The sequence below is a fragment of the Numenius arquata genome, chromosome 10, assembly GCF_964106895.1.
Source record: "Numenius arquata chromosome 10, bNumArq3.hap1.1, whole genome shotgun sequence".
Taxonomy (NCBI): Eukaryota; Metazoa; Chordata; class Aves; order Charadriiformes; family Scolopacidae; genus Numenius; species Numenius arquata.
In genome coordinates this window covers 41,770,287-41,797,727 of record NC_133585.1, presented here as the reverse complement: position 1 = coordinate 41,797,727, position 27,441 = coordinate 41,770,287, and the positions used below count along the sequence as shown (strand labels likewise).

Here is a 27,441-nt window from a genome sequence, read left to right as displayed (position 1 = left end):
ATTAGATACAAGTTTTGAAGTTACTAGAACAACGTGTTCCTGAGACCTTGAATTTAAAATGATGGGTGATCACATCTTACGCCAGTTTCTAATGAGTAGAGGTAAAGGTAAACTTTCTGGAGGACTAGTAGGATTTGGATATAGCTGCCCTTTTTAGGCTTCATGTGCTTGCCACTGTTGAGGTTAAGAATTTGTGTCACTATTAGATTGCTTGTTAAGTGTTTATGTACCAAAAGGCTAAATTCTTCTTTTCTCCCTGGTCTTGATGATTGGATTCTATCTGCCTTCCCTTTTACTGTCTCTGGAACATATCAGATCTGTCCATGATCTAACTATGTCTGTCAGAAAACTACCTGGGATTTTTTCTGAGGAGGCTTTCAGTCAGATGAGTAAGTTAAGTTGACTAATGGAGTTATTCAACAAGTGTTGGGGCCAGTGCAAAATATGCGGTGGCACTACATGGCCAGAAGCAGGACGGGGTGAGTAATGGGAAAGGGAGAAGGAGATGGTGGCAGTGAGTGATTCAACTGGATCTCCATGTCATGTGGAACCAAAACCGTAGCTAGGGATTTGAACTATGTACTGCTGTGACTCCTGGTTGGCAAACAGGCCTGAATTTCTGCCTGTGTTTTTTCTTCCTTTGGTATTTCTTACCCTGTCAGTGTGTATGGAACTGTAAGAAAGATAGTGCTCCAGCCAGTCAGTTACAAGGGAAGTTCTGGTAAATTTCTGGTCGTTAAAGCTGACTATAATCTATTTACTCCTCAATGACAAATTCTAACATCTTCAGAACAAACAGCACAGCCTGTTTTGATGGGAGTGGTTTTTAAATTTTTATTATTATTATTTTAACAGCTTAAAATAGTCCCCGTTTCAAAGGAGAGGAAAGCTGAGAAACATATTGTGACAGCAGTGGATATAAATGAACTTAAAGGGTATTCTTACATGAAGCATAGTGGTACCTGTTTAAAGAAAAAAAAAATATACTTGACTTTAAGGTATTATGTGACTTGGAAGAAAAAGCACCTCACTATTATAGATAGTAGTGAAGGAACTGGGGTTCTATAAAAACAGTTTTGAATCTTCCAGTCTTACTACAATATAAGTTTAAAGTCAATGATACCATCTAAAAGACTCAGTTCTGAGTAAGATGTTGTATTTTGTCAAAGTTGGAGTGGTAAGGACAGGCATGTAGCATTTTCTTTGCACGTCATGAATCTGATTTCTTTGGCCATGAACAAGCCCATGGGAGAGTACAAGATTTATTACATGAAGTGATAACAGTATTAGGATTAACCTTTGCTGGGCAGGAAGGACGCCATTGTAGTTCCTTTTTGTGCTCTTGTAATCTTGGGAAGCACGCTTTTTTGCAGCCTTTCCTTGCAGCAATCCATACAAGTTACTGTAATCAAGATGTCAGAGTTACATGACTGATTTTGCACAGCGAAATATTCTACCACTATTTAAATAGAATGTTCGAATTCGTGCTGTGAAAGACATTTTACATTAAGGCATCTGATTTTTCTCATTTTATTTGCCTTTTCCCCTACATCTGTTGCATTTATGTTACTTGGGGAATCTTCTAGATTTATAGCAGAACTGGAATTCTGCTGTGTGTTAATTATGGAGATACAACATGTGAGTAATTGTACAGCCTCTCTCCCAAATTGGTGACAATACTTGTCTTGTTTTGATTATGATACTGCATGTGTGTGATGTTTATATTCATTATGCAGTTACTTAAAAACACATGTATCAGGAAAGCTACTTCAAATAATTAATGAACTGCTTAGTATACTATTTTTATTATAAATGGTAGTCAGTCTCTCTGCTTTTTTCATACGTCAGATTAATTTAACATCTGGACTCCTGGAAAATATTCTCAGAGTTCCTCGATGTAAGTAAAATAATACAGCATATGCTGTTTTGCCATTGTGAAGATAGTGGTAAATTACAAGTCTAAGACTTCTTTGGCTTGTTGGCTGTACCTCCAAAAAAAAGCTCAGTGTAGGTTAGTCCCCAGGGGTAGAACAGGCAGTTAAACTGTTTACCTAGAGGGGTATCACTGTACAGGCTACTACTGCTGTTCCTGCATAAGCTTTACATCACTTAGGATACATCTGCAGTCACATCTAGAAACCCTGGTCATTGCCTTCGCTTGGTGAGCAGGGTATAAAGAAGGTAGCAAATAGTCTTTGCCCCAAAAAGTGTATAATAGGCTTTGTATAATCTTTTGTTCAACTTCTTGGGGTTTTTTTCCTGAGTTATTCAGAGCCTGTCAGAAAGTATAGATTAGAGGTAGAATTTGTAGAGGAATCCGGGCAATAAAATTAATTTTTCAGGAGTTACTAACAGTACTGGGGAGGGCTGCGACTTTTTCTTTTACTATTGACAACAGCAAAACTACGCAAAAATCCATCGACCCCTTTCCAGTTCATTGTTTCTATGATTCACATATGCCCCTTGCTTAATTTGTGCATCTACTCTTGCCTAGCTACAGCCCTGATAAATGTGGACCTTGGAGAGGAATTGTTTGCCACAAAACAAAACCCCGCGAGAGAACGGTGCTCCAGAGCGTACGCTTCCACGGTCAGAAAGCAGCCCCAGTTCTCAGGCTGGAGATGCTGCTGGCCCGTTTCTACCCACTTCTACTTGCAGTCTCTTTCCGGTGCATAAATGGCACTCCTGTATATAAGGCAGATTAAAAGAGAGACCTTTGGCTGTTGTTTTGGTAGATTAAGCAAACCACAGTCTCATAATGTCCCCTTACAAGAAAAGGCTTTTGAGACTCCTCCAGTAGCCACCTTCTGCACCTTTCCCATTTTGAATTCTATTTTTTAAAAGTGATGTGTTTCAAATCAGCATTTAGTATTTTTAGCATTTCATGAGTTGTATTGCTGTTTTTTCCTTTCCTTGGCTGGAAATACTTATTCTGTCATATCCTGCAATTGCATTTTCATTGTTTTCATGCACATAGTCTTGTCGGCTCTTAATCTCTTCACAATTGCTTAGTAAATGTCCATCTTTCTCTTCTCCTGTTGTTTCCAGCTGATAAGCTCTTAATTGCACAAGTTCTTGGTTTTAAGCACTAAGCATATGACCCTTTTGCAATGATTAATTTTTGGTATTTCTGTTCTTATCATATAATATCCTGTCCTTTACTGCCAGTCCCTAACTGTTGTCATTATGCTCCATTTCTACTTCTTGTACCACAGTTGTTTATGGAAATAGCAAATAGGGTCAATTTTAACACTGTTCTCCACCAATAAATTCATTCAGGTCCAAAAGGTCCTTTCAGTTTTACACTTTAGGAAGAGGCTAAGGAGATAATAATGGGCTAAGCGTCCTCTATTCCAACATCCTCAATTTCCATGTGGCTCAGTACGAATGCTGTTCTTCACAATCAGACAAATTGCCTGCCATGTTCTTCCTCATCTAGAGAGTTGATTGTCTTATCAAAGGAAGTTTATCAGGTTAGGAAAGTAATTCCCTTTTTATGTGTTACCTTGTTTTTCTTAACTTCTGTGTTTCTGTAGCCTTTCCAAATTAGGTTTGTGTTATAAAATTCTGTCGATGTCAGCTTGTTGGATGTGTTGGCAGGATCTTCTTTCTTGATGATTATGTTAACAGTTGCTAATTTCTGGCCAGTTGGTGTCCTCCTTGTTTGGGTGTTAGTTTGTGTGTGGTGCTTTTTTTGTTGTTGGCTTTTTTGTTTGATTTTGGTTTTTAATTTTTTTTTTTTTTAAAGGAAAGCAAACAAAACCTATGTTGCTAAGTTTTGTAATTTCATTTGGCAGGTGTTTAAAGATTCTGAAATAAGAATCATCTGGTCCTCCTGATTTGAATATTTTGATACCTGATATTTTTATTTCTATCTATACAGTAATTTCCATTTTTCCATGTTTGTTTGCCGGCTTCAGCTGATAGATAAGACTTATATCTGAGGGAGACCAAGACTTCTTATCCTAAATCTGCCCTATTTAGAAGTATTTTTTTCCAGATACGCATGTCTGGATTTTGCTGTGTTTTACAATTAGGTCTTAGTCAACAACATAATTTATTGTTAATAGCTAATGGCAAGGGTCACCCATAATACTGCTTAAACCATATGAGGAAAAAAAGCAAAAGTGCTGTGATGGCACAGTTGAAAATTGCAGCATTTGGGTGTACTTTGATTTCAGCCTTCTCTTGACATCTTTTGTTGAGCTGACCAAGCTCTGGGAGAGTCAGCTGGGCTCTCGTCAATTCGGGGAAGTTTTACTTCCAAATATCTTTTGTATTTAATCTTAATACTGAAGTTAACTTCTAATGTTATTCCTCTGACAGTAGATGGTATCACATTCTCTCAATTGTTAAATTTCTTCTTTTGATGATTGAAAGGTGAATTTTTAGATACTGAGTATCTTTCCCTGGTCTTTTTTTGAAGCCGAGGGTCGTTCAATGTTACTTCTTTGGAATACTATGAATAAGCTGCTGTAAGAACAGATTCGACCTGCACCCACCTTCCCCATGCTGTGACTAGTGTGGAGGTTTGTGCTTGTCCTGCTGATTGCAGCAAGGCTTTCCTGCATCTGCCTGCTTCTTCCTCTCTGCAAACGCTGTTTTGAGTCTTTACAACAATTACCCTGTCCTCTCTTTGTATTTGTATAGCTCTCCTCCCTGTGCCACTGGAATCATCAGTGTGTTTCCACAGTAGCCGAGTTTTCTGAGCCAACAAACCATGCACCTAAATCTACGTGGTCAATAAACACAAACCGGGATCTGAAGAGCAGAACTTAGTATTCCTGAGAATACCAAGATTGCACAAGAACCACATGCAGCTGAGTCACTCCAGGGCAAGCGCCCATGCTGATTTACTGTCTCTGAGAACAGGCCACATTTCAAACTGAGTACGAGGTGTGGGCAGACTGTGAACAACGCTTTGGCAACCTCTGGTGTGTGTTTCAGTGCAATTGAAAGGCTGACAGTCTCAGGAGAAGCTGCAGGTAGAGTTCATCTCACCTCATTTCAGATGTCTTTCGTGGTCAGCCCAGAGAATTCCAGGGCAAAACTGAGCTGAGGTCTGTAGATGTCACAGACATCTGTGCTTCCGTTCAGTCCTGGTCTGTGTGTTTCTCTTCCACAGGTGAAAGGGTAGCCCAGAGTGACTGGCTTGCACAATGTGTGGTTTTTATGCAGTCAGATGAACACCTCCCTGAAAGCTTTAAATTTTCTATATGTTCATAATGTGCCGAGAGTGAGTTGGCAGTCTGAATTTAACTGGTGTTCTCACTAGTTTGAATGAAGACATTTGCATTTCTCCAGTGTTATAATAACAGCATTTCACTTACATGTTTACAGAACCTGGGAGAGTGAAACCTTGGTCTGATAATTAGAATTTCAAGGTACTATGGTAAAAATGGCAATAATGAAAATTTCTAGAGTAGTTTTAACACTCTTATTTTGCGAAGTAGCTGAAGTACCAGTATGTGAAAAGTTAATGGAGATGCATTAAATCAAAACCAATGCAGAATGAATTTAATCGTAAATGTGAATAGCTGTGTTTTGTTTACATTTGCTAGCAATTAGTTTAATGTTTAAATTGAGTGCTTAATTGTTTGGAAAAAGATGATGTTACATTAATATGTTTAAATAGTACTGTTCTGTCTCCTACGTTTTGCACAGAGGACAGTAAGAATTTTCTGTGGGGGAAGCTACTAAGTCTGTAGGGTTTTATATAAATGCTCTAGGTAGGGTTCTTTCGACTGTACAGCAAGACTTCAGTTAGACAATAATACTGTAATTTGAAAAAGTAGTGAGTTCCTGTTACGGTTTAATAACTTTTTCCTGGAATAAAAACTGGTTTATGATTATGATAATTAATACCTAACTCTGAAATAACTGCTTCATTCTGCTAGAGAAATATTTATGTAATGATTGAATCAAAACTTTGGGAAATTGAGACTCCTTTTAGACCTAAAATGAAAACTTCAATACAAAGATGAATTGGAGCGGGGTTTTGTTTGTTTTGGGCTTTTTTTTTTTTTTCAATTAGAACAAGGGATAGTTATGATGGATCAGATCACATCTTGAATGTAATTTGCTTTAATAGAGTACCGATACATACACATATTTTGTGATGAATAACTTTAGTAAAGATTTTCTTGATGTGCAGATTCTTGGAAAAAATATTTGTACTAAAATCTGTCTGGCAGTAGCAATTCACATCTCCTCTCTGCAATTGTATTTTTTCTTCCCTCTGGTTCAATGAAATATTAAACAGAGCCTTGAATTTTTTTGAACTTACTTGCTTTGTCATACTCCCTCATTGTTGCGTTTATGTATATCACTAGTTTTATGAGTGGCTTCCAGCTTGGCTTTAAAAAAAAATTAAAACTTTAAATTATTTGGACCTTTAGTCTTTTTTATATGTAGAGTTTATTTCAGGTTTTTGGTTTTATTAGCAGATTCTTTTAATAAATCAATTTCTAGCTGTCACAATTAATATCTGTATTGCAGTGGTATGACTAAAAAATTTTAACTATGAAAATCTTTCTGAACCAATTACGAGGATTTCTTTGTAAGATGTCATAACTTCTTCATAAGGTGTTATGAATATTTATTAAGCATTATGTAACTTGCATACTACTTCCCCCTCCCCCCAAAAAAATTCCTCTGAGAAAGCCCATAATTTATAACAGGAAGTGTAATGGACTTATGGGCAATGTACAAAGAGTGGAAACTGTGACTACAATACAATTTAAGAAAGAATTTTGGGAAAGATAAGTATGCTTGACTTTACATGTTAATATTTCTGTTGATTCTGTGTGTCCCAAGCAATACCAATCCCAGGTAATTAGAAGTAACTTTTCTTTGTCAGACCTTAACACAGAGAAGAAGTTGCAGTATGTTGTGAAGTTATTTCTTTGTATTATGGATGTATTTGTGAACTATAGTCCTAGACCAACACTTTGCATTAGACTCAGTATAAACATGAGGGGAGGAAGGGAAGGTAGTTCCTGTCTTAGAGGAAACAAGACAAGGGGTGGCTGCGACGAGAAAGAAGTACCCCAAGGAATCATGGAACGGTTTTTGGTCAGTGTATTATACTCGAGGATATGAGGTTCTGTTATGAGTAAGTGACTTGGTTAAACTTACAATAACACGTACTTCTAAAGACTTAAGTTGTTTCCTTGGTTGTTGCTTGATAACTGATTTTTCAGTTGTGCTAGAGGGCAAGAGTACCAATGCTGTAACTGGTGAAATTTTGAGTGAGTTCTTGGCTTTCTAGCGAGTTTGAAGAGCCAAGCATATATTGTACTTAATGTCTGGACTTTTTTTTTCCCTTTTCTTATATTTTAACAATTAATCTCTTATGTAGATTAGCAGGCATTTGGAAATAATTCTATTGTGTAATAACCTTAGTCAGTGCCAGTAGTTGCTTGGCTATAGGGACTACTCCCAGGCTATAGGATTTTAGATATAGTTAATTTGCATATATTCAAGGAATGTGTAGAATTATTTTGTTAAACTATGACGACAGTCCAACAGAATTATGGATTGTACTTTATTAATTCCCTTTTCCCCAAATCTTTTATGTCCTGCTGCTAGCAAGAATTTACATCATGCTTTTAACCATGGCATAGACCTCTAAGGTTTATTTATGTATTAGTTTCGTAATTTGTATTATACTATATATTTTCTGCACCGCATGTGTATTATTCATTATTTGTATTGCTTTGGTATCTGAGATCCTAGTTAAAGACCAAGATATTATTCTCTTCATTTTTTGTGTGTACCATAAACAGAATCATGGGCTGAAGACTATTATAAAACAAAAGACAACACACAAATACAAGCAAATAAGGGACTATAAAGAAACAACAGAGGAAACAGATCAGTGGGTTTAATAGCAGTTGCAGCTCGCCAGTGGCCCAATTACTGCCCATGTTGTTTTGTAATAGAAAAGAAACATCAAGGAGTGCTTTGCAGGGAAATAGAATGCGGTTTTATGGATATTTGCTGGCAGTTCCTTCTGAGTACAAGAACAACACAGGAAAATCCATCAGCCTGGTGTGTTTTCAAACAGGCAACACAGTGTCAAAGTCTTTAATACCAGAATATGCTAACATTTTGTTACTGAATGGGAGAGTTGTGTGAGTTTTCACAGCACTGTGCTGCCTTTCCTTGTCTGTTTTTGAAGTATTGGAGAAGGGATATAGGCAAGATTTATGTGTATTGTCATATGAATATGAGAACCCAAAGAGAGATCTGAGTCTGGGAGGGTATTCTGGTTATGAAGCTTACGATACACATAAGGAGAAAGGATATTTGGCTTACAAGAAAGATCAAAAGATCGCTCACATAGGTTATCTCTACAATTAGTAGAAAGCCTGGAAGGAACTTTAGTTCAAGGAACAAGTTTACATGGTACAGATACAGTTTTATCATCAGTCTCCAGGGTAGGATCCACAGGATCCACCTGTTCTTAAAGCCTTCAGTAACAGTTATCTGAATCCCATGCTACGAGTGAAGGCCATTATTCTTTGTCCTGCCACCAGCAGAGAGAGTGTGGTGTGGGTTTTTGGGTTTTACATCATGTAGGTTTTTGGTTTTGTTTTGTGTTTGGTTATTTTTGTTTGTTTGTTTATTTTTAAGCCTTCCTTATTGAAAGAATCTGGTAGGTTTTGAAGGCTATGTTATCTATTCTTTTTAATTCCATTATCTAGGAAAAACAGGTGATGTGTGACACTGACAGGCAGACCTGTACTGTCAGTAGGAGGATGGTTTTGTCATTTTAGCTAATGCTTTAAAATATAGCTCAAGAATACTTTTAGGGGAACAGGCTGATTCAGGTAGAATTTGGATTTTTATGGGCTGTGGCTGTAAAGTTCTCTTCTGTTGTTTGTTTTTCTCTCAGGTTCTTTCTTGATTTCTGGTTTTACTGTAAGTTGCTTCATGAGGGAATGTAGCTGTACATTTGGAGAAATTGAGGAGGAGTTTTAAGTAACATACTGTAGAAAAGGTTGCTATCAAACATTTATTTTAATTTATAAGATCTATTGACTTTAAAACAGGGTTCCAAAACTTGGGAAGAAGGTGAAACTGAAAGTGTTTTCGTGTTGGAAGCAGGGCCATGCTTAATAACGGAGGAGCAACTTTAGTATCATTTGAATGACATGATAACAAAAGAACTGTGTCAAGAGCAAGAGATGTGTTTATTAGCTGTGTGAGCTGAATCTCCTTCTGTATTTTACTGTTAATACTTTAGAGGTGAATTTCACCCGTCAATATTTATCATTTTGTGTTTTCTGTTATATCTCTTTAATGTGTGTACTGCGTGTGTAATGGGTATATTAAATCCTACTGGGATGCAACATGGCTGTCCATCACAATTTTAACTTTAAGGATGCTCTCAACTGACATGGAGGAATGGGACACAATGTCCGATTTCACTAAGGTCATACGAAGAATCTGTGGCACATCTACCGTTTCTGTGCTGACATCCTAGAAGTCACCCTCATCCTTTAACAAACCTTATTTCAGAAGTTAAACCTGGAACTTTTTATTTCTTCCAACTAAAATTTCACTTTGAGTTTTGCCAAGCCATTAAGATGAGATGTTTCAATTAACTGGGGCTGTATAATAATTAAAAAAACTCAATTTTGATGTCATTTCGTAGGAATTAGTAGTTCTTAGCTGCACTAGAAGAAACAAGGAAACCACAGTTGATTATTTTCATTATATGGATGAGGCTACTAATGCAGTTTTGGATATGCAGAAAGAATAGATCTGCAGTATTAGACATATTTTGCATTTGGGATTAAATTCTTAGGTGTCTAGTTTGTTTGAACTAGATAAAAGGATTGTGCATATATAAAGTAGTTCTTGAGCTCTGTGCCTTGATACAGGCAGCGCATAAGACTGGCCCTCTTAGGCTCCTCTCAAGTCTTGGCATAGCTCTTAAAGCAGCTGCATTATATAGGGCCCATACGTTAGGCCAGGTGGCTTGCAGCCCCTCGTACTGTCCATACTGAGAGAAGTCCTCACTTTGAAGCGGCCTGGGACTGCTTTGATGCAGAGGTGCTGCCGTCTCCAGCCTCACCGGTGTGCAGTAGTTTCTGTGCTGCACCGCGGGTTAAGATTGGCAAAATAAGCAGAGCTGCAAAGCATTTTTCAGTGTCTTAATTTAAAAAAAATCGAGTTCAATAAGCCTTTAAGCACCAGATTAACACTTTTTCTGATGTTTGTCCTAACAAAAAAATTCCAGTACAGGGATTATGCAGTAGAACGCGTATTGATGGCATTGCATCCTTTTAGAAAGTATTGTTTAGTAATTAGGAATAAAAGCAGAAAGCACTCGAATATTTTATTTTTCCTGTGTTTTTCAGATGGTGGTAAAAACCTTCATGGATATGGACCAGGACTCAGAAGATGAGAAGCAGCAGTATCTCCCATTAGCCTTGCACCTTGCATCTGAATTCTTCCTCAGGAATCCCAATAAAGATGTGCGCCTCCTTGTAGCATGTTGCTTGGCTGATATCTTTCGTATCTACGCTCCTGAAGCTCCATATACTTCCCATGACAAACTTAAGGTAAAAACACTTTACAAAATAATGCCTTTCTTCCTACCTCATTCTTTTACTGAGGAAAAAAATCCCGCCACCACTCCCCTACCATCCCCCCGGCCCCAAAGCACCACCCAAAACCAACTAAACAAAAAAAAAACAACTGAAAAAAAATTTTTACTCGCATTAATACTGACGTTCAGTTTACTAAAGAGATGTAGCTTTAGTTCTGTGAATCAGTGTAGTACTTTAAGGGCCAGGGATGTGTAAAGGAACGCTAGATAACCAATATCTGTGTTGGTGATAGCTCTGTCAGTGCCTAAAAAGACAATTTAATGTTCTTATATCACGAGTTTGTAAATGTGGGTAGATGTCACTACTGAAGGGTTGTATTTTTATTCTCTGCTGAGTCAAGCTTGTAACCACTTTAACATTTTTTCGACAGGACATATTCTTGTTTATTACAAGACAATTAAAAGGCTTGGAGGACACGAAGAGCCCTCAATTTAACAGATACTTTTACTTGTTAGAGGTAACACAATAATTGTAACTTTCAGTAGACAATATTTGCTCTGTAAGCCTAAGAAATGTAATCAGTCTTTCTCCAGATGTGCCAGTATGCGTGGGAAATTTCTTTTATTCTGTATATCGCACCAAACTCATTAAAGTTCAGTGAATTTCTTCTTCTAGCAGTTGCAATTCTGTTTGCATTTAATAAGTTCATGCAGCCTATAGTTGAGGACATGTTAAAATGATTGGTATTTATTAACATTTACCCTTTGTCTTACAATTCTATATGTTGTTTTTCATATCATGCACCTTTAAGGATATATTACCTCATCAATAGAGAACTTCAAATGCTGATTAAAATGCAAATCTGCTTATATTGATGATGGGAGAAGGAATATAAGATTTTTGTTTAAAAAAAGAAATGTGGGTGTTTTATCAGTGTGCATTTAGAAACAGTATCTTATTTGTAAACCTTTTATTGAGGTTTAAAACTGTATTGTTTCATAGCATGAAGAAAAAAGTCTAGAAACATGGACTTACATTAACAGTTTCTATCAATCTGCTTTTATTAATAAGAAATCAGATTATTCTATATTTAGTTTTCTTTCTGGATGTATATTGCAAAGCCCCTTTGTGTTAAGAGCTTTTTATATGCAAAGCAAATATCCAGTCTCTTTCCCCAAAGAGTTTACAAGCTATTGTATAATGTTTCTCCTTAAATAGAAAAAATGTAGCTAACAATTATATTTATGTGACTTAATGTGAAGTTGTAATATCCTGAATATCCTATTTTTGTTTTAGAATTTAGCTTGGGTTAAATCTTACAACATCTGCTTTGAGTTGGAAGATTGCAATGAAATTTTTATTCAGCTTTTTAGGACTCTTTTTTCAGTTATCAAGTAAGTTGAATTGCCTCAATTATATTAATCTGTCAAAATATCATCAGTTTCGGGGGAATCCTTGCGCAAATAAGTATGTCGGAACAGAACTGTTTCTCCAAACGAGGAGATAACAGGGAAAGCCAAATGAGTGTGAATTACTGACAATATGGAGGGTGTGTGTCTAAAAATAGATGTGTTTTAAAACTTCTTGACTATGTTACAAGAGTATACTTCATTCTGACTCATTTATCTACATTTATATTTCCATGGTTGTTGTTTTCTTCTTTTTTGTTTTGTTTCACTTCTTAAAGTAAAACTAGGACGTTCAAGGGTTTTGACGATTTCTGTAAGAGAGAAAAGGCACATAGAATAGTTTTGAGATGTGGAGAGTGTAAAGGAGGGCAAGCTGGACAGCATAAGACATTGTTTCTTAACGGTACTGTTAATATTTGTCAGGGTCTGAAAATGTAGTATTGATAATTTTCTTTATCATCTTAGTAATAGCCACAACCAGAAGGTACAAATGCATATGCTGGATTTGATGAGTTCTATCATCATGGAAGGCGATGGAGTAACTCAGGAGCTGCTGGACTCCATTTTGATTAACCTCATTCCTGCACACAAGGTCTGCAAAGTAAAATATTACAGTAGTGTACCATTATAACAATGATTTTTATTGCTTTTTGCTTGTTGTTTATCTCTCCACACGCTTTAGCTGTCACGACTGCTTTTGTTGGTGTTTTTGTTTTGTTTTTTTTTTTCCCAGCCTTGTAACAGTGGATTGAAAATTTCCTTTGGGAATTATTTGGTGCTGTTCATTAGCTTTGTCTAGATTATTCAGTATCAAGAGATTCTACCTGCTTGGCACCTCAGGAACTCTGTACTGAAACAGAAATAAAATACTTTCAAGCAAATATAATACGTAACAGGAAAACGTTACCTCTTAATGGTTGTTGGTTGTTTAGGGGTCAGTTGTTTTTCTAATTTAAAAGATGTGAGGTATTTTTTTTATTAAAAAAAAAAAAGGAAAAGGGAAAAAACCCAACTTCTTCAAGACTTCTGTGGTGACTTGCTGCTTGCCTCAGCTTGCCAGTCAGACTCCCCTCCACCTCCTTAGTTGTTGCGTTCCCCTCTGCCCAGCGTCCTTCCCCCTTAAACTTTTAATAAAACTTAATTATTACCTGAAGTGTAGTACTTTTTTTTCAGTTAGTTGTTTGCTTTTATTGCTCCATATTCTTTTATGAGTTCCACAATCTTTCTGCCCCTTCCAGAGTTCAGCATCCCCTTAACTCACTGTAGGTGACCCCCCCCTTTTTCTTAGAGGAGTCTTGTGCGAGCCCCATCTACACAGCTACTTCGGCAGGTTTTTCAGACACCCTTTTTACAATCAGCTTCATGAACTGTCTCTGATGCTCTCCTTCTGGTTTCATTGTGTTATTTATTATCTGGTCACTGGGTCTGCAGCTGAGCTTTTGGAATACCTTTACCATAATGGCTAAATCAAGTTAAAAGGAGAATAAACACAGCTCCATTAGCTGTGAAACCAGGGAAAGTGAGAAGCAGGCTGGTGTTGCCTTGCATTATCCAAGAAGACTCGTTTGCTAAAACACTTGTGCTTGATACTGAAAATTGTATGGAGAACCATAAGTTTCAATTATGAGTAAATGAACTGTACTCTGATTACCAAGTATGTGTTTCTGTTTTTTCATTTATTAATTTAAAATAATGACAATATTGAGGCAGCTCCATCCATGACTCCATAATTAAAATTAAATTGGCGCATAGAACTAGGGATTATTCATTTGGTTACCTAAGGAGGGAGAATTCATGGAAATGTATAGCACAGGAGTGACTAAGCTGTGGCCATTGTCATTTACCTGTGAAATTGTCAGTTTGCATTCCTTCTGTCGTGACCATGGGATGGGAATATCATTCTATCGATGCATTTTTATTGACCGCAATGAGATGATGTCTTATTAAAAGTGCTAACAAGAAGGGAGGCCTCTTACTCATAACAATAGAAAAAGAGTCCTTTTGAAATATGCTGTTCTTTGTGTGTTGTTTCTAATCAGTTACGGGCAGTAGAGATCGGGAGTGGAAATAGAGGAGTGGAGATGTGTATGTCGGTTGCTGGGTGATGCTGTTAATGGTGGTGGGCATTGCTCTGAGGGTAAAGACCCGGTAAACCTTGTACAACTCAGCAGTGTGTTGCAGCTACTTGGTGTCAACAAAGTAGAAGTGAATACGATCCTTTAGCATTAACATTGTTAGCTTAATCATATAATCGTGCTTAATGAGAGAAATTCTTAAGCAAGGCTGTGATAAAGAGGGAGGTAAACCTGCTGTAAATACTGGGTTGTGCTGGATATTTAGTATGTTGGCCTCTAGGCTGGTGGCCAGTACTTGCTGGCTCTTGGCCATCATGACTGAGCAAATCATATGCTGCAGTCAGTGCTCAGTATCACAGTTTGGTCAGTATTTTGGTCTGTTTTAAATTGTTTGCTTCCTGTAACAACAGAACTTAAACTAGTGCTTTACCGTAGTAGTTAAAAGCAAAACAAACCAACCAAACAAGACAAAGTTCTTCTGTCTGCTCTATGTAGCAGAGTTTGGCTGCAGTAATTATGTTCTCCTTTCATGAACAGATCTCCTAGGAAATTCTGTAATTGTATTAATTGTTTGTCTTTAGGTATGTAAATCAGAAGCACCGTAGCTTGAAAAGCACAGTTTATTTGGGTTTTTTTTAGAGAACATCTAATAACAATACTTTTATGTCTGTGCAAAGTAATTGACTACTAAATCATTCTCTGCTATGACATAATAAAAGTATCAGTGTGGGTAGACTGTTACACTTAATGAAAGATAGTCTTTGTAACAGAGCTGAAATATGTGTTTTGGATAATACGTTCAATTCCTTTTTGGGGTTTTTGTTTGGTTTGGTTTGGTTTTTTAAACTCTCTTACATTGTGTAAGACAATACTGCAATAAAAAAAGAGAAATATACCAGTAACCTAGTCATGAAGTAGAGTCTACCTCAGCATCTAAATTACATTAATTTGTATCTCCATTATCAGTAAAGTGGCCTCACTGTATATTGTTCTCTGTATGTGTGCTAATGTGGCTCTCTAGTAAATCCAGGTTTTCAATAGCAGTAAGGTATGTCACATTTTACTTAGATCACCTACGGCATCAAACTGTGGTTCTTATTAGCTTTAAAACCAGTGCTATTTAGTCAATATTTTTCTTCTCATTCTTACTATCAAGGTTATTCCTTAAAAACATATATTTCATGTATTTATCATCAATATTTGCTTCTACATCCTCTACAGCATGGCCAATCCAGACCTTCAAGGGTTTTTTTTTCTCCTCCTAACAGACCAATTGTTTGTTTATTTATTTATTATTTATTTATTAACAATAAATTATTATTATTTTATCAATACATATTGATAGTTTATTTTATCAGTGTATATTTCTTTTCTAGGCTATTTTGGTGTGGTTCTTCAAGGTTTTTTGTTTGGATGTTTTTTTGTGTGGGTTGCTGTTGGGTTTGGTTTTGGGGTTTTTTTTAGCTCTGAAGACCTTGTCTAGGGGAAAAAAAACCCAACACAACTTCATTGCAAGGAATCTTTGAAGCTGTATTGAAGATCCAAATAAAGTATGTTTTCTGTATGAGATTGGTAGTCCTTCAGTTTAATACAGACATATATGTGCCAACAAGATTTTAATCATGGTCTGTTTTGGAGAGAAACTGTTTTGTTTTGAATTTGAGAAGAGTTCACACGTATCTGTCTTCTGTAATGAGACATCAGTTTAGTGCTGTGGTGACTGAGGAGATGCTTGTTTGAGCCTTTGGCCATTTGTTTCTCAGTTGATGAACTGTCTTTCAGTTTGTCATTTCATCAGCTAAAAGAACACCAGGGAGTCATTCTCAACGTAGACTTGCCAAATACTGTCTTTCCAAGAATCAGTCATCCCTAGGCTTTACCCAAGGATGTATTTTGTCTGCAGTCATTTGTAATTTTCAGGCCAATCGGCTAATCCACCTTTCCCGCCCCCCCCCCCCCTCCTTTTTTTTCCTCCCCTCCAAGCTGCATTAATCCCTAGATGAGATGAGATACTGCATATTGGATTTTGTGAAGATTTAGACAGTCACATTTTTCAGATGTGCAGCTACATTCCTTATCTTGTGTGAGAGTAATAAAAACAACGTTCAGATTTGTCGTGTTGCAATCAAACGTTTGCTTGGAAAGTTTGCAGCAAACTCTGCCCAAGCGCCGGTGCTTTCTGCGGGCTGTCTCAGAGCATTCAGTACAGTCCAGGGAGAAGTCAGTGCATGGTTCTACCCTCTAGACAAGGCTGAACTTTGCTAGAGGGTGGACCTTTAAGGAGTATGTGAGGGGGGAAACAAACCCCCATTTAAATACTAAGTTAGAATGTTCGTTTTTCAATGGCAAAACTTGGTGCATGTTAATCAAAGTATGAAGGTGTGGTAATGTTACTTCAAAATTTGTAATGTGATTGCATATGTGAACTTTCTATAGATACGAACACAATGCTAAAGGTAACAACTGGAATGACAAAGTCTTAGAACAATGTGCAGGAAGTGATGGGTTTGGGTTAGATTTCTAGTTTTAAGGTTTGTCTAAGTCTGCAGTTGTGGAATTAATGTAATTGAATTTAGATAGCTTTGAAAGCAAATAGAATGGTGGTAAAATATACCTTTCTAAAGTCATGTTCTTTTAAGGCTGGGAGAGAAAAGTAAAATCATCTGAAATAGTTTGTCTCTTTAAAATTTTATTATTTCTCTATTTCAGAACCTTAATAAACAAGCATTTGATCTTGCAAAAGTCCTGTTGAAAAGGACCGTCCAGACCATTGAACCGTGTATTGCCAATGTATGTAAATTAATTAATCCATGTTAGCTACAAGTAACAAGTGTTCTTGTTCCTCTCTTGATTTATTGGAGATTTGTTTGTTTGTTTATAAAAGTCACATTTTGTAATGCAGCTAAGAGAATGCTGTTTTCCAAACAGGATATTATTAGCTTGGTTGTTAAAGAAGTATGTCAAATGTTTCAAATAAGGGAAGAGGAAATTAATTTTTACCCATCTCAGTCTAAAGTTAAGCCTAAATCTAGACTGTGAAAATAGGTGACCACCAAAAAATCCTGTTGCAACAAAAGGAATTGTTAGTACTTAATATGTCCAGCAACCAGGCAGCCTCATTTCATACTGAGCTCTAGGACGGAGCATCTCAAACTACCAGCTCTTTACTAGATATTTTTTTTCCCCATCCTAAACATGTTTTAGTCATAAAGACTAAAATAATTTATTTTTTTACAAGGCTTCCTTCTACTGTAATTCCTGCTGTTGAATGTCAATGTTGTATATTCTACCTATTAAAATAGCTGCTATGGTCTTGCGGGGATGTAGCCTGATACATTCTGTTGCCTTTTTGTGGTGCTGAAGCCCATGGAATTGTTAAAAGCCAGAGTAGTTTAAAAAGGGAATTAAAGGAAAATCATAAAAGATTAATCAGTAAGTATTTGAAAGCTCAAGGAGTCTTACTAACAAGTACCACTTTCCAATTCCCCTGTTTCTTTAAGCTTTTGTAATTAGTCATAGCTGGAAACAGGATAGTGCATAGAGTGACCTTTGAGTTGATTTAATATTATTACTCTTACTTTCTTATTCAAGTATGTAGTAGCTTTGTAGCATTTGCACTGCTCAAATAATATTAATATTAACCCACAATATCTAATAGGAAGTATATCAAGTATATTAAAATTTAACAAATCCAAAAGAAATAATTTATATTTTAGGCTACTTTGTTTTTTTCTGTTAGATCGCTAACAACCTTGATACATTACTGTCAGATATCACAAGACCCATCGTAAAGTCATCTGACATTCTTTAAAATGGATTAAAAGTAGAGATACTTCTTTTTCAGCATTTGGTGATCTTTTAATTTGGGTTGGTTTTAAATGGTAAGAAAATTAAAAATAAGATACTATATTGTTTTTTCCTGGATGAATATGCATTTTAAATTATCAACTCTCTTATTACCTTTTAATTTTTCTGGCAAGATGGTTATTGATATTTTAAATTATCCAATTACCATTAATTAATCTGTCTTAATGGAAGTAGTAGAACCAAATTACAAAGGATGTTTGTTTGTAATTTGCTTGAGCCAAAACTGTAACGGTGAAATGCTTTGATGTAATAATAAAAAAAAAAGTGTTGGGTACATTAGATTTAAAGTATTAATGATCCTATGTTAAAATTTTTTTTTTTTTAAATAGTGTTTGCATTAATGAAGGAAAATCTGCTAAATAATACTGTTTGTATTCCAGTTTTTTAACCAGGTTCTGGTACTGGGAAAGTCTTCAGTAAGTGACTTATCAGAACATGTGTTTGACTTGATACAAGAGCTTTTTGCCATAGATCCTCACTTACTGCTGTCTGTCATGCCACAGCTTGAATTCAAGCTGAAGGTAGGTAACAATGTAGCTTTAGACAAAGTAATAAAAGTTGTGTGGATATTAAGAGTGCAGAGCTGTAAATTTAATAAGTGTTCTACTGGAGGGATAAAAATTTAATATTTATCACTTTATTTTAAAGAGAAATGTAATATTAAAGGAGGGACACTGGAAAGTTATACACAGTTGTGTGCCTTCTGTGCTGGCAAACGTGTGTTATGCACGCAAATACATAATCATTATAATGATAAATTCATATGATCTAATGCAAAAGTTATATGTACTTAATCTTTGGATTTCACCTGAAATTTATTAAGTAATTAGGTTGGGGTTGGCTTGTCTCATGAAATGCAAGTATGTCAGATTCAGTATTGATTTGCAGAATTTTCTCTCATGAAATAATGTTTTAATAATGGAGGAAATATTTCCAAATATTTTCTCAGATTTGTCATAATCAGCTGATAAGTCAGCTGATTTCTTTTGAATCCTTGGAAATAGTTAATTCATCCTGTTTTGGGGGTTCAGGTTTTTTTAATAAAAAAGCTATTTATCTTTCATAAGATTGTAAGTGGACAAGAGAAATAATTGTGTGCATGTACATAATAGGGTATGGTGGCAATAAACAAAAATAACCATTAAATAGATACTTGGTAAAATTACGTATATCTTTTTTAATGCACATGTATTTTACAGCATCTTAATTGGTGTCTTTTCCATACAAATAAAATAGTCTTAAAGTATGTTCTAAAACAAAAATAAGATAATTCATTTTTGAAATTGATAGGGATATATGTTATTCAAAGTACTGTGTGGGGGTTTTTATTCCTGAAGGAGAAGGAGTTTTCAAAGCGCAGCGATCTAGTCAGGGGCTGTAATGTGTTACCTTAATAGGTATTTGTATATTTTACTCATACTCATCTAATTAGGGAGACTGAGGATTGTCAGAAGTTATTTCAAACTCAGTTTTTAATCTAATTTATAAAAGCAGAAGGAAAAGGAACCCCGAAATTATTATTAAGATACTACAGATAATGATTTACAGTTCATTTTTCATGTTTTGATTTTTAGAGCAATGATGGAGAAGAACGTTTGGCTGTTGTTCGACTTCTGGCTAAACTCTTTGGCTCCAAAGATTCTGATCTGGCCACACAAAATCGTCCTCTCTGGCAGTGCTTTCTTGGGCGGTAAGAGAAATGGGGATAGAATCTGAATTTCTATTCTTTTTGTTCTGAATTTTCTGATAGTATTGCAGTTTTCATTGTGTTTTCAAAGGATATAACTGTTTGTATTTGAGCAAGTTCTTTCGTTAAATCTTTGAAGCAGACAATTGCATACAGTTATATTTTAGAACGAAGAATCCTGAAGGACTGCTGCTATATTGCTGTCGGCTATGGGAATATAGGTTAGATAGATAGCACATTACATAGCAGAAATTACACTATAGATATGCCAGCATTGTTTGAAATTTCATACTTCTCAGCTATATCTGCAACTATATCTGTTTTATTGGCATTTACCTTTTTGAGTGAAGAAATATTTCCGTTTAAGTAAATATAGAAATTTGTCATTTTTTAAAAGGTGAATGTTTTCAAACGCTACATGTTATATGGCAATTTATATTTTTATAATTTCATATATGTGTATAGACAGGAACACATGATTGACAGTGTATGCAGAATTAAGTTCAAAAATCAATGAGCAAAATTCATTGGGTCAGCATTTCATCCGCATATAGTCTATTCATCCTTTAATTTTAGTCCTGACTTAATATCACAAGAAATACATAAAAAATCTGTATGAGGTACATTATGGAGATAAATTCAAGACATTTCTATTGTATTATTTTGCCATACAAAAGTATTCTAATAGTTAATGGAACATGTTATCAACACGTTACTACATAGAGAATAATCTTGATTTGCAAGGCTAATTAAAAATTAACATTCATCATCTTCTATCCCTCTAGGTTCAATGATATCCATGTCCCTGTGAGATTAGAGAGTGTGAAATTCGCCAGTCATTGTTTAATGAACCATCCAGACTTAGCAAAAGACCTCACTGGTGAGATGCTCATACAGAGGTTTAGAGTAATTTAAGAAAAGAGCAAGGAAGAATGTCATTATTTCTGTACATAGCAGTATAGCTCTAAAACGTATCAAGTCCAATGCTTGATGCTGGATGGAGGAGCTCACTACGGCGTAATTGCGTTCTGCTGAAGACAAGTGCTAGTTATTAGAAAGAGAGGAGTGTGTGATGTTGTGTGGACTTTGTCAGAGTGAGTCTTTTAAGAAGCTACTCATTGCAGAATGAGTTCTAAAGTAATTTCAGATTCTAATGAAACTTGGCAAGTCAAAGCAAATATTGATGCAACATCTTGATTTATTTTCAATCCGGGGGATTTATTTTCAAAATGTGTTCCCCAGTACTCTTCCACTGAGTTTAGAAAATGCCATGGTGCTGATCTAAATCTAAATCTGTGAATTTTCGTCTTTCACTTCAGCATCATTTTAACTATGAGCAGAATTTTAGGCTTAACTGAAAATACTGTTCTTTTTTGATGCAAGCTAACCTCAGCATTTGTCAGTATTTTTCATTTATTATTTACCTTCTTAGTTCTTTGAGTATGAGAGTGTCTGCTCTTTGTATTTCTTATCACATCCCTCCAGCCCTCCTTTATTTTCAGTATATTCTAATCAGCTTTATTTCACTTCATTGCTTGTTGCAAATGAGATTTTTGTAAAAGCTACTCACATTTATATTCTTGTGATATTTATAGTTATGTATTTGCTTTATATTTAATATAGAAAATGATGGAACAGATGTTTCCTGTAGGCAGTTATGTTTAATAGATTATATGGTTGATTATGTGTGACTGACATTTAATTGTTTCGACATTATTAACAAATCGGAATATGTCATATGTGCATAAAAACACCAAGCTTTTCATTGTTTCTGATTGTAACAGAATATTTGAAGGTTAGATCACATGACCCAGAAGAAGCTATTCGACATGATGTTATTGTTACAATTATTACTGCGGGCAAGAGAGATCTTTCTTTAGTCAATGACCAGCTGCTTGGCTTTGTAAGGGAAAGAACGCTAGACAAACGGGTAAGTGTTAATATTTTATTTTCAGGAATACCTGCTTCTAATGTAATTTGGTTAAAGTAAAACCAAAAAACCAAAACCACAGAAACAGAGAATCTTAGAGTTGACTATCAACTAGAATGCTGTGGGGGAAAGCATAATTTTCTTACCAGAATATCTTAGTGTAGATTCCATGTCATGGAGGCACCAATCAAGGGTTGTCAAGTAAATGAGATCGTTGACTTGTGAGGAACACAATCATATTGTAAGAGCATAAGAATTGCCACATATGTTTAAGCCAAAGGTCCCTATAGCCCCAGTTTAATTCTCCTAGTGGTCAGTTTTGGCTTCCAGCAATTTGTGATTTAAGGATTTCTTAAATCTGCTTGATCATCTTTGTCATAGCTTTCAATGGAACTTTATTCTGTGAATTTGTCAAGGTGACCAGACTCTGCCATGGTATTCAAGGTGTGCACCATGTTGTGTACATACTTCATAATAACTTTTTCTTTTCTTACTCTCTTTGTCTTTTACGCTATTTCTGAGCACTGAGCTGACAATTCTGGAAAACATGCATGTTGACTTGAGTATCGTTCCTGAATAATCTCAGATGAGACATTGCCCAGTACTATATATGCAGAGTTAATGCAGATGGGAAAATCTGGCCTTACTCTGAGTTTCTTTCACATCGTATTGTAACAATTCAGTAGCATGACATTTTTCTGCAGTTCCTCATTATAATATTAGATCCGACTACCTCAGTAAACTTTATACACACTGTGCAGTTCATTGTCTAATAATTTTTCATGTTGTGTTACAGATTCCCTTCTGACTCCATCGATAGGTTCCCTTCATTGTGAAAACCAGTCATTTCTTTCCACCCATTGTTTCCTATGTTTTAGTTAATAATTGATTCACAACAGGATTTTTATTTTAAGATCCTTTGGTGTGAGATTGTTGGAAGATTTTTTTGGGACCCTAGTGCATTTTACTGATATACTTGTGGGTCTGCTGAAATTTATTTTTTCTTAGACAAAACTTCCCATTATGTAAAACTTAATGACTCAGTCCCATGACTTCTTTTTTCAGCAATGCCTACTCTTCGTTGTTATTACTGTTTTGTATCAACCTGTTTGCCCATTTGAAATCCGATTTTCTGGTGACTGGCACTCTGTCCTTTTGGGACCCTTTGGCTTCTTTCACATTTCCTGTGTTAAATCTGTTCATTGACAGATTGCAATAATAGAATAGTTAGTATTTGGTGTATCAGTTCTGAGTTCCTGTAGAAGTCGTGGATGAGATAGCACCTGGTTTTGTTGTGACTCGTTTTATTAATTTGTTTTAAAATGTCTTCAAATGACACTTTAAGAAACCTCTTCAAACCTCTCTCCTGGAATAAATCTTGCTTGTCTTTCAGCCCTACAAGGGTCTGGAAGGCTTCCTGCTTCTGGAGGCTTTGGTGAAGACGTTTAATTAGTATGCTTTTAATAATTTGGTTCTGAAACTTTTTGCCATGCTTCATCAAGGATTTACCTTCAACTTGCCGGAGCTTATGCTTTTTTCTGTCTACACTCTTTCGGATTTGGCTCTGTGCTCTTCAGAGAATGATGTTTTAATAGCAGACTTCACTGTGCTGCGTAGCCATGTTGATCTTTTTGTTATTGATCCTTTTTGTTAGGGGCATCCTTTCTATAATTTATGTCATACTAAATAGTTACTTTAATTCTTTTAAAATTATTTTCTCTTTTTTATGTCCCCCTTTTTAATGTTACTGTAATGGATTTTGAGAAAAGGATGTAATCTTTGCACAAAGAGAAATACTGATTTTGAGTATGTTCACTATTATAAAGCAGCTCTTCAGTTAGTTGTACCTGCAGCCTGACCTTGCACATTTCTCAGGAGTGGTTAAGACCACCTTCCTTCTTTTGCAGCCGTTAAAAGAAACAAGCCCAAAAAGTCATTTATGAGATCTAAAAACCACCACTTCCCACAGGGACTTCCACCTAGTCAGAATGGGATGATTGTTAGTGTGTCTTCTACATAGCATCTCTGTTCTCCTTTAGCATGTCGTCATCAGCAAGAGGCAGGCAGTTGTACAGCTATAATACTCATTTCTACTAAGCTTGGGGATTTTCAGTTCATATAGCCTTAGACCCAGTGTGGTGGTACTTAATGTTCCTAATATGTTTGACTCAGTGATTTCACACCAGTCATAGGTTTGCTAATATATTACATTTCAAGGGTAGGTGCCTTTTCAGGCATTCATCAGTGAAGAATAACTTTATCTCTAGATTGTGTTTCTCTTATAAGAATCTCTGGAGAGAGCTTTAATGAAAATACATCCCGAGGAGAAATGAAAATTGAGGATCAACTAGAAATGGCTACAAAAAATACTTAGCATTTGAAGTAGACCGTAACTATTTAGCATGTCTTTGTAAATATAATTACTTTACAAAGGGAATATCAAGGACTTGTAAACTTTCAGAATTGTTTTTAAGGGTTTTTCTCCAGTTTGGGAGAGATGCATTGATATGTTCATGTAACTGTCTTTATATTTTCTATGTAGCATTTCGCATTTGTAGCATTTTGCATTTGTAGCATTGCACTGTGAGTACCTATTTGAATTATTCTTTTGCTTTAAAGAACTCTATCTTCTGCTGACTGCATTTATCCCTTGTAGCCAGGTTTCTGTTGGACAAATCTACTGCAGACTCCTAAGTGATCATTCATCAGTTTGACTTCATGTAATTCTTTTTAGGCCTGCAATCATCTATCAAATGAGTATAGATATTACTATAAAAAAGAACACTTGTACAACAGGCTGAAGTAAAATGCTGATTGTTTAAACACACTAATCTGACATTTCAATTCTGCTTTTTTCGTTATAAAACAATGTGGAATCTAGCAAACTTTAAATTTAAATCATACTAAGTGCTATGCCATTTATATGATGTGTTTTTTCTCCTGACCATATTCTAACTGGCACAGTATTAGTAAAGATAGCCTAATGACTTTTTTAGTGTAAAAGTTTTTTGGCTAAAAGACAGTACTTCATTTTTAAAAAAGCATCCTTAGCTAACTCGATCTACATGGGCATTTGTACAATGATTACAGCTATTAAAAAAAAAAACAAAACAAAACACAACAAAAGCCCCCAAACAAACCCCACCACCATCTATAGTTTTCACATTGTTTTTTATCGGTCTAGTTGGAAAAGTAACTCTGGGAACAGATGCTTCCCAAAAACTGGAATCTAGTCTTTGGTAAGAATCATTCTGAGGAATTTTCCATTGCAGCACTGTCTCTAGGGTCTTTCCAGTCTCTTCACTGTTCAGAATCATTAGTTTCAGGAGACATTAAAAAAAAAAAAGCAAAGCCAACAGAAAACCCATAACATTTTTTTTTAAAAGCTTCTAAAAATAGTTCAGGTACTTTTCCTTTATACTGAAGTAACCTTAAGAATCTGAAAAGTTAAGAGGAGAGTTTTGACAGCTGACTTCTGTTCCCATTTATCCCAACAGCCTTTGTGGTCTAGAGACTTAGTCCTATCATGATAACAGACTTTCACATCATCAGCAGGAAGTCAAAAGCTATAGAACAAGGAGCCATAGGAACAGACTCCCATTTTCTATTTCTCATTACACATTTTAATTCATGTGTTAGTTTTAACTCCTCCTTCTCTGTATGTACTAAAAACCATTGTGGCTTTTTCCAGATGAAGGAGAAAGATTTTAAGATTTTAATATTCTTAACTCTATGGAAGGAATAGTTTAGCTATTCCAACAGGTAAAGGATTGTCTTGAACTTTCAATAGCAGGTTTTTTAACTCAGCCTAGCAGTCGTCAGTGAAAGAGTTTAATTTTGCTGGTTAACCAAGGAAGCTTAGACTGTCAAATTTCTTTTGTTAATTAAATCAGGGTAGTAATTGTTAGCTGTGTTTATTGATCTGCTGCCTTTGAAATTGATTCTTACCTTCCCCTTTATTATCATTTGCCTTCATCTTTTACTGTACTGTATGTTCTTTGAGCTTTAATTCTCAGTAGCACTTTACTCTTTTTTTTTTTTTCTTTTCTTTTTTCTCCTACCTGTTCAGTGACTCACTTCCATGGTGTCTCAAAGTGTTAAGGGACTCCCATTTAAGGGTGCCTCCCATCTTCTGCCTGAAACTGCCTTTCTGTGAGCTCTGATTTCTACTCCCCACAGCAATTTTAATGATCAGAAATCTATTGACAGTCTGAACCTCCTTTCCTTATAACCTCTTGTTAAGTACTCTGCTTTCATTTTAGGCTTAAATTTTCTAGAATAATTTCTTTCAGTCCTTCTCCATTGTCTTCTGATGATAGTTTTGCCATCTTTCCCGTCTGCTATAGGAGATCTGATGAATACTTTTCTGAAAATGTTTCTCTTTTAGACCTTTATTTTCTTCAAAATGTGCTTTAGATTGCAATGGATGTGAACAAATTCCTACAGGGAAGTTAAACAATAACATCAGTTTATATATAAAATTTTTCTCTTTTGTGAAAGCAAAGTAGTATACTATATACTGTCAAAGTCAGTACTATCTTGACGTGTTACTCGTGTTTTTAATGTTTAAGAAATATGTAAGAAAATACAATTTTATTTTTCCATCTTCTTCTTGATATAACTTACTCCAGCAGCTACTGGTGTCTGAGGCTGTTGTGCTGACATAAACCATATAGTCTTTTTTCTTTTCTTTGCCCTTCTTCTTTGCCCTTTCTTTGCCCTTCAACTAAAGGAAGTTTCTTCTGAGGCTTTTGGTGTAAATCATTCAGTGGGAGGCACTGACTATTCTCTCTAAATTAATCCTGTCTGTTCTGATATGATTCCTTCCACAAGTCAGTGTAGGAGAGCTTACAGATCTTCTCTGTTAAAGTGTTTAATAATGGGACATTTCCTGTTTACATGAGGGGATAAAGTAGTGACCACCAAAAACAAGGATAAGAACCTAGGAACTCCATCTGCAGTTGTTGTAGTCTGGCTTTTTCCTGGATCCCTGGAGTCTTACAGCGATTAGCTGGAGATTTCAGCAAAAAGATTCTCTCCTACTGTCCTGGAAAGTGGCCTAAGAGCTCAAGCCCTGGCAGGTCTAGCAAGGCCTAAGCTCCCGATCACTCATTTCTAGACAAGTGTGCTGTAAGACAGTGTAAGGCTATGGGGAGATAAAATTCTGCCACCTCTGATTGTTGCCTGTCTCTGAATAGATAAGTCTTCCAAATCCTGGTTTAAGAAGGCACTTGTTCAGGCATACATGTTAAGCTGTACTTAACTTTTTTATACTGACTAGCTCCCAGATTTTCCTCAGCACAGAGTACCGGATTCCTCTGCACAGACAATACTTAATCTAGATATTACAGGGAAGGCTGTAGGCTTTGCAAATTCTCATTTAGAGGCTCTAAACAGCGTTTTTCAGCTTTTGAAGTGTCTAAATGTAGGGGGTCAGAATGTGGCCATTTTGCCTTGCACGCTTCTACATCTGTACTGTATTTTGTATATGTTTTATATTTATTTACCAAAACCACTTCCCCACCTCCTTTTCATTTTTTTTCCTCCTCAAGTGGCGAGTAAGAAAAGAAGCTATGATGGGTCTTGCCCAGCTGTACAAGAAGTATTGTCTTCATGCCGAGGCTGGAAAAGATGCTGCAGAGAAAGTGAGCTGGATAAAGGATAAACTTTTGCACATATATTATCAAAACAGCATTGATGACAAGTGAGTCAACCTAAGCCTTCCTAATTTTAATTATATAGTGATAAGATATACTCTGAATGTATGTGCTTATCCTGAGAAAGCTGTTATATCACATTCTGTATTTGTGATTTTAAGTATGATATATTTAATTAATATCTTAGTGCATGTGCTAATGATTATTAAAAGTGGTTGCATTATCTGTTCATGTATTCATTCTATTTATTGATG

General features: G+C 35.8%; 1 protein-coding gene across 2 annotated transcripts in view; it reads left to right on the top strand.

The window, feature by feature from the left end:
* The window catches only part of PDS5A (PDS5 cohesin associated factor A), an 80,957-nt gene that overhangs the window by 22,424 nt on the left and 31,092 nt on the right, over positions 1-27,441 (top strand). For both annotated transcript variants that reach the window (XM_074154812.1, XM_074154814.1), the window contains 10 exons: positions 10,371-10,574; positions 10,993-11,079; positions 11,859-11,956; positions 12,437-12,563; positions 16,756-16,836; positions 18,294-18,434; positions 19,488-19,603; positions 20,386-20,480; positions 21,385-21,530; positions 27,083-27,234. In XM_074154812.1, the coding sequence (XP_074010913.1) occupies positions 10,371-10,574; positions 10,993-11,079; positions 11,859-11,956; positions 12,437-12,563; positions 16,756-16,836; positions 18,294-18,434; positions 19,488-19,603; positions 20,386-20,480; positions 21,385-21,530; positions 27,083-27,234 (1,247 nt within the window). The remainder of the gene's footprint in view (positions 1-10,370; positions 10,575-10,992; positions 11,080-11,858; positions 11,957-12,436; positions 12,564-16,755; positions 16,837-18,293; positions 18,435-19,487; positions 19,604-20,385; positions 20,481-21,384; positions 21,531-27,082; positions 27,235-27,441) is intronic.